This window comes from Alternaria metachromatica (assembly GCF_023757995.1).
Source record: "Alternaria metachromatica strain BMP 0045 chromosome Unknown scaffold_59, whole genome shotgun sequence".
NCBI classification, from domain to species: domain Eukaryota; kingdom Fungi; phylum Ascomycota; class Dothideomycetes; order Pleosporales; family Pleosporaceae; genus Alternaria; species Alternaria metachromatica.
Window position 1 is genome coordinate 43505 of NW_026055550.1, and position 14540 is coordinate 58044.

General features: G+C 52.2%; 8 protein-coding genes across 8 annotated transcripts; 5 read left to right on the plus strand and 3 right to left on the minus strand.

Moving 5' to 3' along the window:
* Nucleotides 1-564: 564 nt before the first annotated feature.
* J4E83_011007 (uncharacterized protein) lies at nt 565-1511 on the minus strand (the record flags this gene model as incomplete). Its single annotated transcript, XM_049337885.1, has 3 exons — nt 565-930; nt 983-1311; nt 1490-1511. The coding sequence occupies 3 exons, from the start codon at nt 1509-1511 to the stop codon at nt 565-567; spliced, it is 717 nt and encodes a 238-aa protein (XP_049183000.1).
* Nucleotides 1512-2175: 664 nt separating this feature from the next.
* On the plus strand, nt 2176-2917 carry J4E83_011008 (uncharacterized protein; the record flags this gene model as incomplete). The annotated part of the gene is made up of 2 exons (XM_049337886.1): nt 2176-2223; nt 2282-2917. The coding sequence occupies 2 exons, from the start codon at nt 2176-2178 to the stop codon at nt 2915-2917; spliced, it is 684 nt and encodes a 227-aa protein (XP_049183001.1).
* A 416-nt stretch (nt 2918-3333) lies between these two features.
* Nucleotides 3334-5773, minus strand: J4E83_011009 (uncharacterized protein; the record flags this gene model as incomplete). Its single annotated transcript, XM_049337887.1, has 2 exons — nt 3334-5598; nt 5666-5773. The coding sequence occupies 2 exons, from the start codon at nt 5771-5773 to the stop codon at nt 3334-3336; spliced, it is 2373 nt and encodes a 790-aa protein (XP_049183002.1).
* A 746-nt stretch (nt 5774-6519) lies between these two features.
* On the plus strand, nt 6520-7130 carry J4E83_011010 (uncharacterized protein; the record flags this gene model as incomplete). Its single annotated transcript, XM_049337888.1, has 2 exons — nt 6520-7051; nt 7102-7130. 2 exons carry the CDS (start codon nt 6520-6522, stop codon nt 7128-7130), a joined length of 561 nt encoding a protein of 186 aa, XP_049183003.1.
* Nucleotides 7131-7314: 184 nt separating this feature from the next.
* On the minus strand, nt 7315-8199 carry J4E83_011011 (uncharacterized protein; the record flags this gene model as incomplete). Its single annotated transcript, XM_049337889.1, has 3 exons — nt 7315-7898; nt 7984-8091; nt 8148-8199. The coding sequence occupies 3 exons, from the start codon at nt 8197-8199 to the stop codon at nt 7315-7317; spliced, it is 744 nt and encodes a 247-aa protein (XP_049183004.1).
* A 981-nt stretch (nt 8200-9180) lies between these two features.
* On the plus strand, nt 9181-10926 carry J4E83_011012 (uncharacterized protein; the record flags this gene model as incomplete). The annotated part of the gene is made up of 6 exons (XM_049337890.1): nt 9181-9234; nt 9290-9325; nt 9381-9508; nt 9558-9670; nt 9731-9792; nt 9844-10926. The coding sequence occupies 6 exons, from the start codon at nt 9181-9183 to the stop codon at nt 10924-10926; spliced, it is 1476 nt and encodes a 491-aa protein (XP_049183005.1).
* Nucleotides 10927-11164: 238 nt separating this feature from the next.
* Nucleotides 11165-12159, plus strand: J4E83_011013 (uncharacterized protein; the record flags this gene model as incomplete). The annotated part of the gene is made up of 2 exons (XM_049337891.1): nt 11165-11168; nt 11492-12159. The coding sequence occupies 2 exons, from the start codon at nt 11165-11167 to the stop codon at nt 12157-12159; spliced, it is 672 nt and encodes a 223-aa protein (XP_049183006.1).
* Nucleotides 12160-13873: 1714 nt separating this feature from the next.
* On the plus strand, nt 13874-14326 carry J4E83_011014 (uncharacterized protein; the record flags this gene model as incomplete). The annotated part of the gene is made up of 1 exon (XM_049337892.1): nt 13874-14326. The coding sequence occupies one exon, from the start codon at nt 13874-13876 to the stop codon at nt 14324-14326; it is 453 nt and encodes a 150-aa protein (XP_049183007.1).
* Nucleotides 14327-14540: the final 214 nt, after the last annotated feature.

The window sequence follows — 14540 nt, forward strand, 5'->3', positions numbered from 1 at the left end:
ACATTTTAGGCTACAGTACTGAAGAAACATATTCAACAAGTCTGACTGTGGGGGCGTATGGCTGTCAAAGGGCTTCACCGGTCTGTCAGGCTGATTATTTGCGTAGCTGACGTGTGGTGCAGCAACGCCGGGAGAGGTATACAGGCTTTTGCTGACAGACTTAGGCTCACCTCCGTACCGTTCGGTTTCATAGGCGGGCCGGTGCGTGTACTATACATGTGAGAAAGATTTCCAAATGTCATAGAGTCTTGCATCGGACGACCCTGCATTTTGCAATCTAGATTCAGTCATGAAAACATGATTCGTATTCGTTTGTCATATACTCCATCATGATGTGATCATTAACCCGCACTGCGCACCAGCACGCTAGGATAGGACTCGGAAATACGCAAGCGACCTATAGATGCAACCTCTCTTCTCCATCTTTCAGTCAAAGGTATCAGACTCCAACCCCTCTTGCCTCAAAAAGAGATTGAGGCAGAAACGCCCGTCACCAGTCATGCGCGCCATGCCCACCCAATCAATCTCGTGCAGTCATACGCTTGTCGCAAGAAGATGGAGCAACTACGCCACTTCCTCAATCTTGGGCTTGTCGCCTGATGCGGCCGCCTCGGGGGTCTTGTCCTGGCTGGCCTTGTTCTCGTCGTCGTTCTCGAGTTCGGGCATGTCGTCGTCATCGTCGTCGCTGTCGTCTCCGCCCATGCCACCCATACCTGGCATGCCTCCCATACCGCCGGCACCGCCCATACCCTGCATCATGCTGGCCATGTCCATGCCCTCCATTCCGGGCATACCGCCGCCGCCAGCGCCGAGCTTGCTGAAGTCGATGCCGCCGAAGCCACCGTCGCCACCGCCACCGCCGGCCATTGGGTTCATCTGGTTCATGGACTCGTCCTCAGGTGCCTCGTCTTGCTCGTCCTCGTCGACCCACTGTAATGAGTTAGCGTACTGCTCTTGAATGTTCCGATATCGCTCAGCCTACCTTGTCGAAGTTGGTCTTCAGGAAGTGCATCTTCTTGGTGTCCTTGAGCAGGCGGGGCCAGAACTCCTCCTTCATCTCCTTCTTGCGCAGTACCATTGTGACATCGCGACCGCTGTGGCTTATCTTGGACTCCTTGGGGTCGATCTCGGCGAAGAACTCGAGGTCGATGGCGTATGTGCACTTCTTGGATGTTGAGGTACCCTTGAAGCTGAGTGACTGCTCCTTAAGATCTAGCTTGAGGTCTGACTCGGGTACATCGGCGGCGACGATGGTGAGGTATACGTAGTTCTTCTCCGGGTCATCGGCGGACGAGCGTTGCGCCCAGGTGACTGTCGCGCGTTAGCATTTGTTGAGTACCGTGGTTGCAGGCTCTGAAGATGGTATATATCGGTCGCGAAAGGCGGTGCAAGGCGCACGTGGAAACGAGGGCTGGGAGCGGACGAGCAGCCATGTGGTGCGCTCCGATAACATCTCAGAGCTTGCATAGCGGGCAAGGCTGCAGCTTACCTTCGGGAGTGACAGTGGACATGTTGAGGGTGGAAGTCGTCTGTTGTTGTTTCCAATCGAGTGCGGAGAGTCGTTCAGGATGTGGGAGTGGTTTTACGGGGAGTGTGGTGTGTAGTTGTGGTGTAGTGTTTGTGTTGACGAAGCAGATTGAAGGTGGAAGAAATGCAGTATGTGGAGGGACTAGCGTGGAAAGCAATAGAAGCTCTATGGAAACTTGGAGTCGAGGGCCCCGGTTTTGGTCGATCAATTACGGAAAACAACTCGCAGGAAGATGCAGCGGCAGATTCGATAGGTGTCTTAGATGCGCCTTGCTGTCTCTCCCAGTGCTGCGTCGAGGCAATGCTGCGTGGATGCTTGGGGCTAGTGGGTTGTTGCGACTGCCCCGCGAAAGAGCTCAACGTCACAATGGGCCCGAGCTCGATCCTGGAGCGGTTGCAAGGCACCCGAACAACGCCTCGGACCCTTACACGTGCACATGAGTCTTGCATTCTGCATTCCACCACAAATCACTGCGCCGTATTCTACCAACACGCTTCCACCGCAACCACATTAGCGAAGCCGACGAGACGCGCTATCTGAACACCTTCACCGACACCCGCGTTATCCGCATCTACCTGCGCATACAACACCTCGATAAGGCATCGATCAATTCAATCGCGCAGAGCACACCACATTGAGCGCCCACCATGGAGACCATCAGAGGTCTCCTGTGGAAGCCCACACCCGAGGAACAAGTACCTACCCTCCCCCCATCCCCTCCACTCCGCACCCTCCTCTAACACCCACCCCCAGAAGCGCAAATGCAACGCCCTCGTCCGCCAAAACGTCCGCAAACTCGACCGCGACATCCAACAACTCAAAGCGACCGAACAAAAAACCAAAACCCTCATCCAGCAATCCTCCAAACGCGCCGCCCGCAACCCATCCATGGCCAAGCAAGCCAACCAAGACGTCCGCATCTTCGCCCGCGAGCTAATCCGCGTCCGCAAGCAAAACAACCGCCTCATGACGTCCAAAGCGCAGCTCAACAGCGTGCAGATGCAAGTCAACGAAGCGTTTTCGGTGCGGAAAATAGAGGGCAGCATCAAGGCGAGCACGGGCATCATGAAAGACGTGAATAGCCTGGTTAGGTTACCTGAGCTGACGGGCACGATGCGCGAACTTAGCTCTGAGCTTATGAAGGCGGGGATTATTGAGGAGATGCTGGATGATACGCTGGGCGAGAATGAGATGCTGGAGGGGGAGGCGGATGAGGCTGAGGAGGAGGTGGATAAGGTTTTGAGTGAGGTGCTCAAGGATCGGTTGCCGCCGAGTAAGGCGAAGGAGGAGGAGTTGCCGGCTGCGCCGCAGGCGGAAGAGGAGGAGGAAGAGGATCAGGCGGAGATGTTGGCGCAGATGCGGGGACGGTTGGAGGCGCTCAAGAGCTGAGTGGGAGGGGTTGTATATACAGGCATCTTTTGGGCTTTTTAGACTAGACAGAGCGTGCGTGATGCGCTGATATGGTGTTGAGGCGTACTATAGGAGCAGTTGCATACCCCCCAAATCTGAAGTGCGGACACGATGGCACAGTCCATCTGTCGTAGCAAGCATCATCACCACGTTTCTGTCAGGATTTACGTGGTAGCAACGTCTCTTCGTTCAAAGCGCGCGAACGCGACTCACGAAGCCATGTCAAACTACATGTCTCATAACGTGTTTGGTATCAATTCGTAATCAGTCGTCCTCCCACGCACATGCATCCACACACAACAAAGCTTCCCTTCGATCCATCATGACAACACTATTCATCTCTTCCAGTACATCAACTCATAACAACAGAGGCTGAGACCCCACATACACATCAATCAATCTCCCCTGATAATCTTGCCAACATATTTCAACTCCCATTCCTTAGGATCCTCGCCTACAAAGCGCGCATTTGCCTTCTGATCTAGCATCTGCATTGTCACAGCAATACCATCATACCACTCCCCTACTTTATCAGCCGTGTCCTCGCTCCAAACAGTGAGCACGCCGTCCGGACTGCGAGGCGTGGGCTTAGGAGGAACGCCGCGCATCTTAAGAAGCATGTTGAGGATGTCACTGAACTTCTCGCCTTGCTGGGAGAGCAGCGAGGGGGACTTGTCGAGCGGCCATCTAGGATTACGGGGCGCTTGGTGGGGAGGGAGGTCTAGTTGAGAGGCTGGCGGTGATGAAGTAGATTGTAAAGCTGAAGCTAAATCGCTGTCAGCGCTGGGTGGGTGCTTGAATGCGTCGTCGGCTTCTGGGGCGGGTAGATTGGTAGATGGCATTTCCCAGGAGCGGAACAGCCAGCACATGCGCTCTACACAGGCGAGGAGGATGACGGCGACAAGGAAGGTTTCGAAGGGATTCGCTTGTTGACGCTGTAGGAGGCGTCGTTCCAGGTCGTTCATTACGATGCGTGCTAGGCATGCGGCTCGCTTTTCTGTCGCGCCCATGAGCTGTGTAGTGATGAGGCTGTAGGAAGATTCGTGCTCGAGGGGCGTGATGGGCGTGCGAATGGCGTCCTCCATATCTCCTGGTGCCAATGTCGACGGAGTGATGGTAGGCGCGAGCGAGGGATTTGAAAAGAGGAACCATTCAAAGTTCCGCGACGTGAGCACGCGCGTGAGATTCCAGAGTTCTAGGGCCTTTGATATTAGTCCATCTGCGCTTGACGATGCAACGCTCTTGGCGGTCTGTACAGTCATCCTCATGAAGTTCGAGTCTTCGGTATCGGCAAAGTGGCCACCCATCTTCTTGATATAGTGGTCTAGCTTCCCACTGACATCGTCATCACTGTCTATGAGTTCGAGATCCGGAGTAGCTAGTCCAGCGAAGATCGCAGGATCGATGTCCGCGTTCTGCGCTGTCTGCGTCTGCTGACATTTCAGCGGCGTGAAAGTAGCAAAGATACCGGAATGAGGGAAGTGGGTTGCTTCTATGCGCCCTGGAGTCTGATCGAGCCGTATCTGGCCCTTGGCTTGATTCGTTGCATGGAATGCTAACACGCTATGAAGACCTGCAGAGTAGAGACCGAACTCCTCTGCAATCCTTGTCCTGATACATGGCTGCTTCCATAATCGCGCACTCTCGACGTTCTGACAGGTGTTGCATGGGTTGTCGCCCGAACATGGCTTTTTGAGCATGCGACACCGAATGCACGCACCTCGCTTGCGCACCTCCTGTACTTCTTTCCGTCTGGAGTCTGTGAAACGTCCCCTGACCTTGGGCTTAGCCGGCTTCTGGTTCATGCTGAAGTCGGTGGTGAAGTGGGTCTGGTTGCCTGGACTCATCGCAAGTGGTCGTTGATGGCTCATTCCCTTATTTAACTGGTCGTTCGCGTGCATCTGGTCTTTGCCATGGTCTTGTAGCATCGGGTCCAGTGAGTTGGGCTGTATATTGGGCCAATGTCCTCGTCCTTGGGGATGGAAGAACTTGCCGTCTGACATACCCTGCATACCATGCGCTGAGAGATTCATGTCCGACTCCATAGGCATACCGTTTGACAGCGGCATGAGGTCATTCGCTGCTGATGCTGCCATGACGAGAGACGGAACCATGTGCGACATCGATCCAGAGCTTGACAGAGGCATATGACCCATGTGTGGTGAGGCAGTTGGAGAGTGATGCAACGACCCATTGAACTGGTACATGGAGGGCATTGCTGGCGCATGCGACATGTCCATCCCATGTGAGAGGCCGCCCATATCAGAGCCATCGGGCCGATCATCCTGTATCAGAAATTCTTCCAAAAGCCCCGCATGGCTCGCATTGTTGTTGTGGTTGTGGTTGCCATGGTTGTTGTGGGCCTGCGACGGCTGCTTCTCTGCCATGCGCTTCCCAGAGAGGTCCAGATGTTGTCGCGACACCTCCGCCAGCGTCTCAAGCGCAGACAGCTGCTTCGACGGCGCAAAAGGAAGGTTCATCTTCTGGCCATGCGGCATCTGGCTCGGTCCGGGTGCGTTGGTGGTGGCCGTCTGCGTCATATTGTCGGGGAGTGGCAGCTCGTGCATCTGCAGCAGCGCGCGCTGGCGGTCTTGAAGCGGTAAAGCGGGACATTTCTTAACGAGATGATTCGTGAGGCTGTCTATGCGACCTTTGGGAAACTGCCATGTGTAAGCTATCATTGCTCACTCTACACCGTCAACTTTTTTGCCGAGCGGGGTCACTCACCTTTTCGCCGCACGACTTGCACGTGTGCTGGTAGCGGTTGCTTGCATCTTCCAGCTTGGGTCCGCGCTCGAAGTACTCGAGAATCAACTGGTTGGGTCGACGACCCATGATGGGCCCAAAAGTTGCGTTCAATTGTGTGGTGGGTGACGAAAGATTACTGCCGGAAGTATTTGGCGGTCAGTAGCCGGCGGTCCAAGAAAGCTGAGGTCTGCTATGGTTGGTCGGTCCGTTAGCCCTCGTCTGACATCATAACCCATCTTTCATTTGAGCTTCATAAATATCACTACTGCGCCAGCGCTATGACTAGATGCCTGAAATTGATCATTGGCAATCATTTTCACGCATCTGAACGATGCGTCGATGGTTGAGTGCTGACAGCGTCCAGCTCGCGCATCTTCAGCAGGAGACCACACGTCACAAGCCGCAAACTCACTAAGCCAACGAGATGAATAGAGCGCAGGTGCATAGACGCACATAATGCATCACTGTATGCCACGCTTCGGCCTCGAAAGATCATGGACGCGTTCCTGACTAGAGACCCTACTAACCAGGATGCAACGCGCCCTGCATGCGTATACATACGGAGCGAGTCAGGAGACGTCGATGCATCCATCCGGTCCAAGATCAGCTAGGCTTTTGTCATGACCGCATGATCACAATGGCGATTTCGCTCCCTTGGTCTTTCTTTTTGGGTAACGAAATCATGACGTCCGCACTAGTCACGCCAAGTCAAGTAGACTGGAATATGGACTACGACATCGACATATCCGGATACATGTAAACAAATTCCTAATCCATATCTACGCCTAAGACCTCCCATCCGCCCTATGCAAACAACTTTTTGAACCATCAAAATGCCGGCAACAAAATCCCCAGCCGCAAACCCAACCATCACACCCGATCCATCTCAGAACGGCTCCACGATCCGCAAAGCCTTTCTCCTCGAAGCCTTCGCCAATCTCTTCACCATCCCGCTGATAACAAACACGCGCTGGACGCTCTCCCTGCTCCTCAACAACCCCTCCCGCGATATCAATCCTACTTCAGTCCTCTTTGCTCGTCTGTGCGGCGGTTTAATCGTAGGCGGTCTAACATCCGCTTTACTCGCCGGCGCGACCAATACGCGCAATGGAATCGAGAGCCGACGACCTACGTATATGCTCTTGGGGCTCGGAGAGGCGGCTTTGATCCCAATGATCGTTTTGGATTTGTTGGAGGGAGGGGGACCGGGTGCAGCGCTGAGCAAGAAGGTCGCTGCAGTCAGTGTGGCGTGTTTGGTGCCGCCGCTTTTGTGGAGGCTGTACGTGCTTTTTGTGAGGCCGGATTTGCTCGGTCGGTACACGGAGGAGAAGACGGGTGACGGTGCTGCGAGGAGGAGTGACGGATGTAAGTATTGTGTGCGGAATGGGCGAAAGTGTACCGCTGATCTGATCTAGATGGTGCTATTAATACCCGGGAAGACTGAGATGGTGATAAGCCATGAAAGTGGCATCTCATTCCTTGCAATGCTCTTTTGAAGTTCGGTGTCTTGTAGATTGCTTTCCGAATTATAATACTTTTCCATGCCCTATGTGCAGGACGAATGTTCCATAAACGCCTCGCTGAAATCATATGCAATGTGTCTCTCAGACCTTCAGATGGTATAGTGCTTAGTCTGCGAAGCCTCCCCACTCCGCCTCGGAATCTTCGTCATCCTCAGCCTGTTCTGTCATCTCCACCTCCTGCCCCCTCCAAGCTCTTAACCTATCATCAGCCAAAACCTCTTTCGCGGCATTCCTCAGCGTCTTCAACTTGCCCTCCTTGGCCATCCTCTCAATCGGCAACACCAGAGTCTCCACCGTCTCCTTCTTATCCTCCTTCTCCCACGCCTCTCCCTCAACCTTCTCCATCTCATCGACCCAAACATCCATGACATGGTATCTCAGTCCATTGGGGATCCTCATGTTCCCGCACTCCAGCGGGGTCTCCTCCACAACGGCATTCCATTGTTCAACCAAGCTCTTCTTCCATTTTTTATTGCTGAGGAAGGTGAATGACGCGTTTACGTATTGGCGGATGAGGTAGAGGTATTTGTCTAGTCGGAGCGCTTCGATGCGGGTCCATTCGCGGGACATGGTGAGGAAGAAGGCGCGTATGAAGGGGAGTACGACGGGAGTTCGGAGAGCTGAGACGAGGGAGGCGAGGTCGCGCGATAGGCCTTGCTGGAGGGCGGGCTTGTCTTGCATCCATAGGCCTAGTAGTTTATTGTTAGCCTTTGCAGGATGGGCTGCGAAGTGCCATGGGGAGATCTTCCAAGCCAAGCCACAAGGAGCGCGTACAGTAGAAGAGCCCTTTCCATAGCTTCAGCAGGTCTAGTTCTGATATCTCTGATTGTGCGCCGAGGTACGTCTTGAGTGAATCGAGTGCATTGTCGCGAACTTTCTTGTCTGTCGCAAACGTTAGTCTCGGGATCGAAAGCCTCTAACACATATTGTGCTCATACCGCTAGAAGCAAGGTTCCTTATAAAGGGGTTGTTTTGCGCGTCTGAAGCCATAATGTGCTATGTGATGTTGCAACGATGTCTTTGCTGTGAGGCCTGACATGCGGGCCGAACTTTTTTTGGAGGGCTCATGGATGCCGCTAAGATAGCGATAAGGCACCACGGCCGCGCCACATGCACATTAGCGCACGTAGGAGCACTTTGAAGAACACGCGCCAATCGGGTACCGCAAATCACTGCTACGCATCCTTGTGGCTAGAATCATGCTTGAAGAGGTTCTGTGTGCTAACTTTAGGGGTTGCGTTCTGGAGCGCGTTAGGACTAGATCTACTGCCGCAGCCTAGGAAATTCGTCTTACAGTTTTACCACCTTCCACGCGTTGCACTTAATGCGGCATCTAAACGACTTCTCCGTCCAACTCTTTTGCAAGGTTCTTAGAACATCTAGGAAGAATTGTAGATCTATACATTACTGCTTAGGTATTGCTTTGTTAAATGTGCTAGTGCAGAAATGCGGGCACAACGCGGTTAAGTAACACAGTATTTAATCGCAATGCAGGTGTATTTCCTAAACACCTTGTTTCACAGTTACTGCTTAGGTATTAAAGTGCTAGCTAGTTAGATCAAAAGCTCTAAAGTAAGCTAGTACAAACTAAGTAAAACGTGTTAGCTGTACTGTCTGTGCGCATACTTACTAAGCATTGCTTACTTCTCGTTACAGTTACGCACTAATTCTAGCAGCTAGGTGCCTAACTTCACTTTCCTAACAGCGTAAAAGCAAACTATCTAACAAAAACTATCTACGTTAGTAATCTCTTCTACGTACTAGTATTGCTAGAATCTAGGATTGCCAGCTAGTCTACTGTCTTCTAGGTATGTAACCTGTTTGTCACCTACGCGGCGGCGCAGCCTACCTATTTATCTAGCAACGCGGCATTTGTTCTATACACAGCTCGGATCTATCACAAAAGATCCCGAACATGCCGGGCAAGCCGAGAGAAGGCTAACGCGATGCAGTCGCAAAGGGATGCCATCCATGGTCGTGATCCCGGCCAACGGACACGAAAGGCGCCGTGTCCTAGTAGACCGCGTAAGTACATTCCAAACCTCGGTCGCACGCGTTTTAATACTAAAACTACCTTTAGGTGCACTCTATTGTGTCAAATCGCGTTCACAACGGCGTTAGTATCACTTCACCCCAAGTGGTCCGTGCGCGATACTGATATCAGGGTCTAGGACGAGCAATATCTGGTACGATGGACATCAGACACATCGACCACGAAACCACCACTCAGCTGGCACTCTGTTAAGGACTTAGTGCGATGCCTAGAGCAGATCCAAGACTACCTTGAAGTGAGAGAGAAGTAAGCGGCATCTCAGTACTAGCTTTCGGCATCTTACTAACCTATCTAGGAACCTACCGCTACCTTCAGACGTAAAACCTTCGAGGAAAAGAAAGAGTCCTGATGGTGGTTCATCGTACGAACGCCGCTCTTCACCCTTCGATCGACGACTACAAGAGAGTCGTACGCCGTCAGCCTCTCGGTCTTCATCCGTGTCATCTGCGGCAACAGTCACGTCTCCAGCCAGTGATATATACAACGGCGTTTTGGATGCTGATCAATATGGTCATGTATTCTGCAGACAGGTGAGTCTTGATAGCGAGCTTTCCCTCATCTGCTTCACTGACATGCGACAGGCCTCGGGTCCAGACGTACCCGAACTTGACATTTGCACCGTACCCACGCCAGAGATGAACCTCATTGCGCATCGTTCGAGTGTCGACAAAGCACTTATGTACATCCGCAATGAGTATGTCCGGAGACTAGCGAAAGTACCAGGCAAACCCATTCACTTGTTCAATGTGGTCGACAAAGCCACTCCCTCACTGCGCTTCCGGTACATCTCCGAATATGTTCTAGATGAGCAACAAGGTGTCTACCGCGCGTCACTAGAAACACAGCAAGGCTGCCTACAGTGTTCACCCCACATGGGTCGTGGCATCGGATGCGAATACACAAAGAAGTGTGACTGTCTGGAATACGCTGCAGTGGATGAGAGCCGCCTCGATGAAGAAAGAAAGCGGGAATACCAACTTGCGCTCGAAAACGGAGATTCAACAATGGGCTTTCCGAAGAAATTCCCTTACTTCGCCGAAGGCACGAAACGAGAGAAGACCGGCTGTCTCGTACCCTTTTACCTCAACTCCCGTCGTCCAATCTACGAGTGCAATGATAAGTGCAACTGCGGCCCTAATTGTCGCAACAAGAACGTTCAATTCGGGCGTCAGGTCGAAGTGGAAATCTTCAGAGCGAATGACGGGCGTGGCTGGGGTCTCCGCTGCAAACAAGATCTCCACGAAGGCCAGTTCATCGATACCTACCGTGGCGAAGTCATAACAGATGCCGAAGCCACACGCCGCGAAACCTCGTCGTCAAAAGCCAAAGCGTCTTACCTCTACTCCCTCGACAAGTTCGCTGAGTCAGAAGGCCTCAAAGAAGAAGATCTCTACGTTGTAGACGGCGAGTTCATGGGCGGACCAACCAAGTTCATCAACCACTCATGTGACCCTAACTGTCGGCAATATACCGTGTCATACAACAAGCACGACCCGAGAGTTTATGACATCGCGTTCTTTGCACGGAGGTTCATTCCAAAGGGCGAGGAATTGACGTTTGACTACCTTGATAAGGAAGAGGGGGAGGAGATGGATGAACCGGGTGAGGGGGCGCTTCCTTGCCTCTGTGGGGCGAAGAATTGCCGCAAGTGGCTGTGGACGTGAGGATCGTGCCGTACAAGCGCACGCGACATACTACAAAGTTTAGGCTGGCGTGTGAGAGAAGGGTGGAGGGCTATCAGACTGATGGGGGGTTATGTTCATGTGACGGCTGCATTGCTCTGCATCAGCGATGAGCGTTCTGGCGTCTGCATTTTCATTTTGTCAACTATGATACAAGTCCATATCATTTTATCCTTTCAGAAGCCTTGTTTCGTGTCCAACGTTGTCTTTGTCCATGCTGATGGGTAGGCGCAACTAATCGCCCACGCTTTTCGTCTATCAGTATCGTCTAGACTGAACCACCAATTGCATCACTAACTTGCTTCCTGAACTACACCCATCACACCGGCACACAGCTACATTGATCATGATCGCCTAGAACACAGCATAGGTGTAGGAAAAAGTGGGTGCGGGCCGGTAAGTTACCCGGTAGCACAGTTAGCGCTCGGACCACCACCCACGCTCGCACCGAGAACCATTCAGTCTCTTGACCCCCAACTGCAATTTTCCGCCCCATCTACTTTTTTATTTCTCTTCGTAATGAAGCCTAGCCTGCCTAACGAGGTAGACCGCGAGGATACGCCTGATCCGCCGGTGGTGGATTACCTTGACCGACTCCGAGATGACCTGTTGGAACGACTCCGTTGGGACGTTTTCGGCTCGTTGAACGACATCCAAGTCAAAGATCCTGGAAATGCTCTCACGCCCTTCATGGGCGCCAGCATCGCCTCAGAGTCCTTGGCAAGTCCCCCGTTCACCAAAATCTCGGTCTACATCGACGTCTGCGAGGAGAAACGCAACATGGACGAGCAAGAGGAGGAAGACCGATATGCTGCCCCAGAGCCGCTGATCATCGACAAGGAGGATGGCTCTTCTATATCTCTACATGATTTTGTCTCGCAAGTCCACTCATACCTCAATGTCAATAAGGAAGAGATTATGCAATGCGAAGACGAACTGTACATGAACCCGGTGGACTTGGGCGACGGTGTCAAAGCGGTGGAAGTCGTCCCTGATGATGATGACAGGGACTGGGCAGATGGATCTGGAGAAGACCACGAGTTCAGTCATTTCCTTCGAAGCGGCAACATCCCAGAAGGAAGTCGAGTCTTTTTCGATAGGGCTATGATCAACCAAATCGACCAGGACGAATATAGTATTCACGTGGTTCTCTTCGTTGAGGGCAATGATGGAGAAACGCTGGATTCGTTTTGGGAAAGGAAAAACAGGCCGTAGCAGCTCACCAAGACCAAGCAGAGTCAGCGCTAACAGCGACCGTTCCCTTTCCTGCCTAAGTCAATGCCCTGAATCGTGGCGCTAACGGTGTGCTGAGCGACAGGCAGTCGAAGGCCCTATTCAGTGCGGACCAGGAAACCCTTGTCTTGACGGCTCCTGCTGTACGTATCCCCATTGTCATATATCCAAGAACTGTGCTAACATGAACGTCCTTTCTAGGTAACTCTGACGGTGTTTAGAATCCATTTCTCATCCTTGCTCGAGTCACAACTAATCCCGTCGCTCAAATTATAGGTAAATGTGGTTTCACATCGAACAATTGTGGCGAGAAGTGTATCTCCAATTACGATGCGATAGCAATTTGTGGAATTGATTCAGCTGATAGACAGACTTCATGTGGCTTGAAATTATGTTGCTCTTTCTACGGCCGGTGTAGTACAGAAGAAGTACATTGTAAAGATCCCGAGCCTCAGTATGGTAGGTACTACAAAACACACACTCGGCGCGATGTTTGAAGCCACTGCTTATCAATGGTAGGTAAATTGCCTTGCCAGGCTGGCTTTGGCTCTTGTGACATCAAACCTTCCCCATCATGTGGGAAGTCCTCTGGTACCGCCAAAGGCCGCCCAATTGGCTATTATCAGGGATGGCTGAACCGACAGTTGCATCACTGACTTGCTTCCTGAACTACACCCATCGCACCGGCACACAGCTACATTGATCATGATCGCCTAGAACACAGGATAGTGCGTCGTACTACAATGCTCTGCCACTCATCAACTGACACGTATCAAGTCTCGAACGACTCTGACATCAAGTCTCCGAAAAAGTACCAGTGAACCCCGCAGTGGTCTACCACACGCACCAAAGTCCTCGAGATTTAGCCTCGTGTCAGGCCAAGGGGGGATGCAGGACCTCACTTCAGCGGGTCAGGAACCAAAGTCTCGAGTCGACTCAATGTGCGCGGTCTTCGCTTTTGGCCATGCCACCCCAGTGATCTCGCCGTGGAAATGCGCTTCGGTCGCGGAGTGGCTATCTTGGGCTCGCATTCCAAGGACATAGACCCTCGAACTGTAATTAACGAGGATGACAACGGCCAGCAATCTCTCCTCAAGATGTAAGTGGTGATAGCAAGCTCCGCGTGCCAAGTTGCGGTCACTAAGCCATGACACATGGAGAAAAAACAGTGTAGTTCATAGCATACGCCGTGAGGTACCTGAAGGCTCAGCCCACCCATCTGGAACTTGACCATTATGATGATCTTGATGTTCACGCGACCGGCCCCGCGGCACCTGACAGTGTGGTTTCGGTACACGGCTACGTACCCGAGATCGCATTCGCTGACAAGTGGATTATACTTTGGTAAATAGATCCGAAACAGTAAATTAGAAGCGCTACTATTGGGCGAGACGGTTGCATTGTGACTATCGTGCAGTCGTCACATATAGCGCCGTGATCACCCGTCTTTGCACTGACACGTAGGTATCGAAATATCTGGTACGAGAAAAAAGTAAAACGATCTGTCTGCACCGTGTAAGCCTCGATATACGTCAGTTGAGCATGTACATGCCTATTAAATCCGCAAGTTGTACCCAGTCAGGGTCTCTCTACATATCACAAGTCTACGTTCAAGATTGCGCAACCAAAGCACTTCCTTAACAGTGACTCCGGTCTCACTGTGCCACCATAACCTCGCTGCAACACCGACATGCAAATGTTCGCAACCATTCTAGAAAAGCTGCGGCTTATTCCCAACACAACAAACGAGGGGAAGACACAAAACGAAGAAGGCATACCATACGTCCAACTCAACGACGAATACGACACAACCCTCCGGTTATCATGGACAAACGATCCAAAGAAACTGTACTTGTCTGCGTGTTTCGACCCGAAGCGGGAGGCGAATGTTGCAAAAGACTACAACATTGAAGGTCTTTGTCCGGTGGTCAAAGAAACCAAAGGCGATGAATTCATCTTACGGGACAACGACGGCCGGTATTATCTCTGGGACGCATGGGTTGGTGAGTTGATGAAGTTCCGGGATTGGTGGATCGAAGGCTTCACGACAAAAGAAGAGCTAGTGGAGAACCTGGTGTGCAACATGACAGAAGCGCAAGCGGACGTGGAATTCATCGAGCGGAAGCGTAGAGACAGTGTGGTAGACTAGTTCTACCCTGCATCTTGTAGTCGACTTGAAGATCGGAATCGGGATGCATGCGAGGCGACGCGGGGCGAGGTTGGGAGAAAGATGTAGTTTAAACTTTAAGCGACGTCGTCGGGAGCCAATGAAGAATGAGGACCCTGACCCACCATTTTTCGTGCCCCATTTTGCTGGTCCGTGACTCCGACGCAAAGGGACTACCACTGATAAAAGCGTCGAC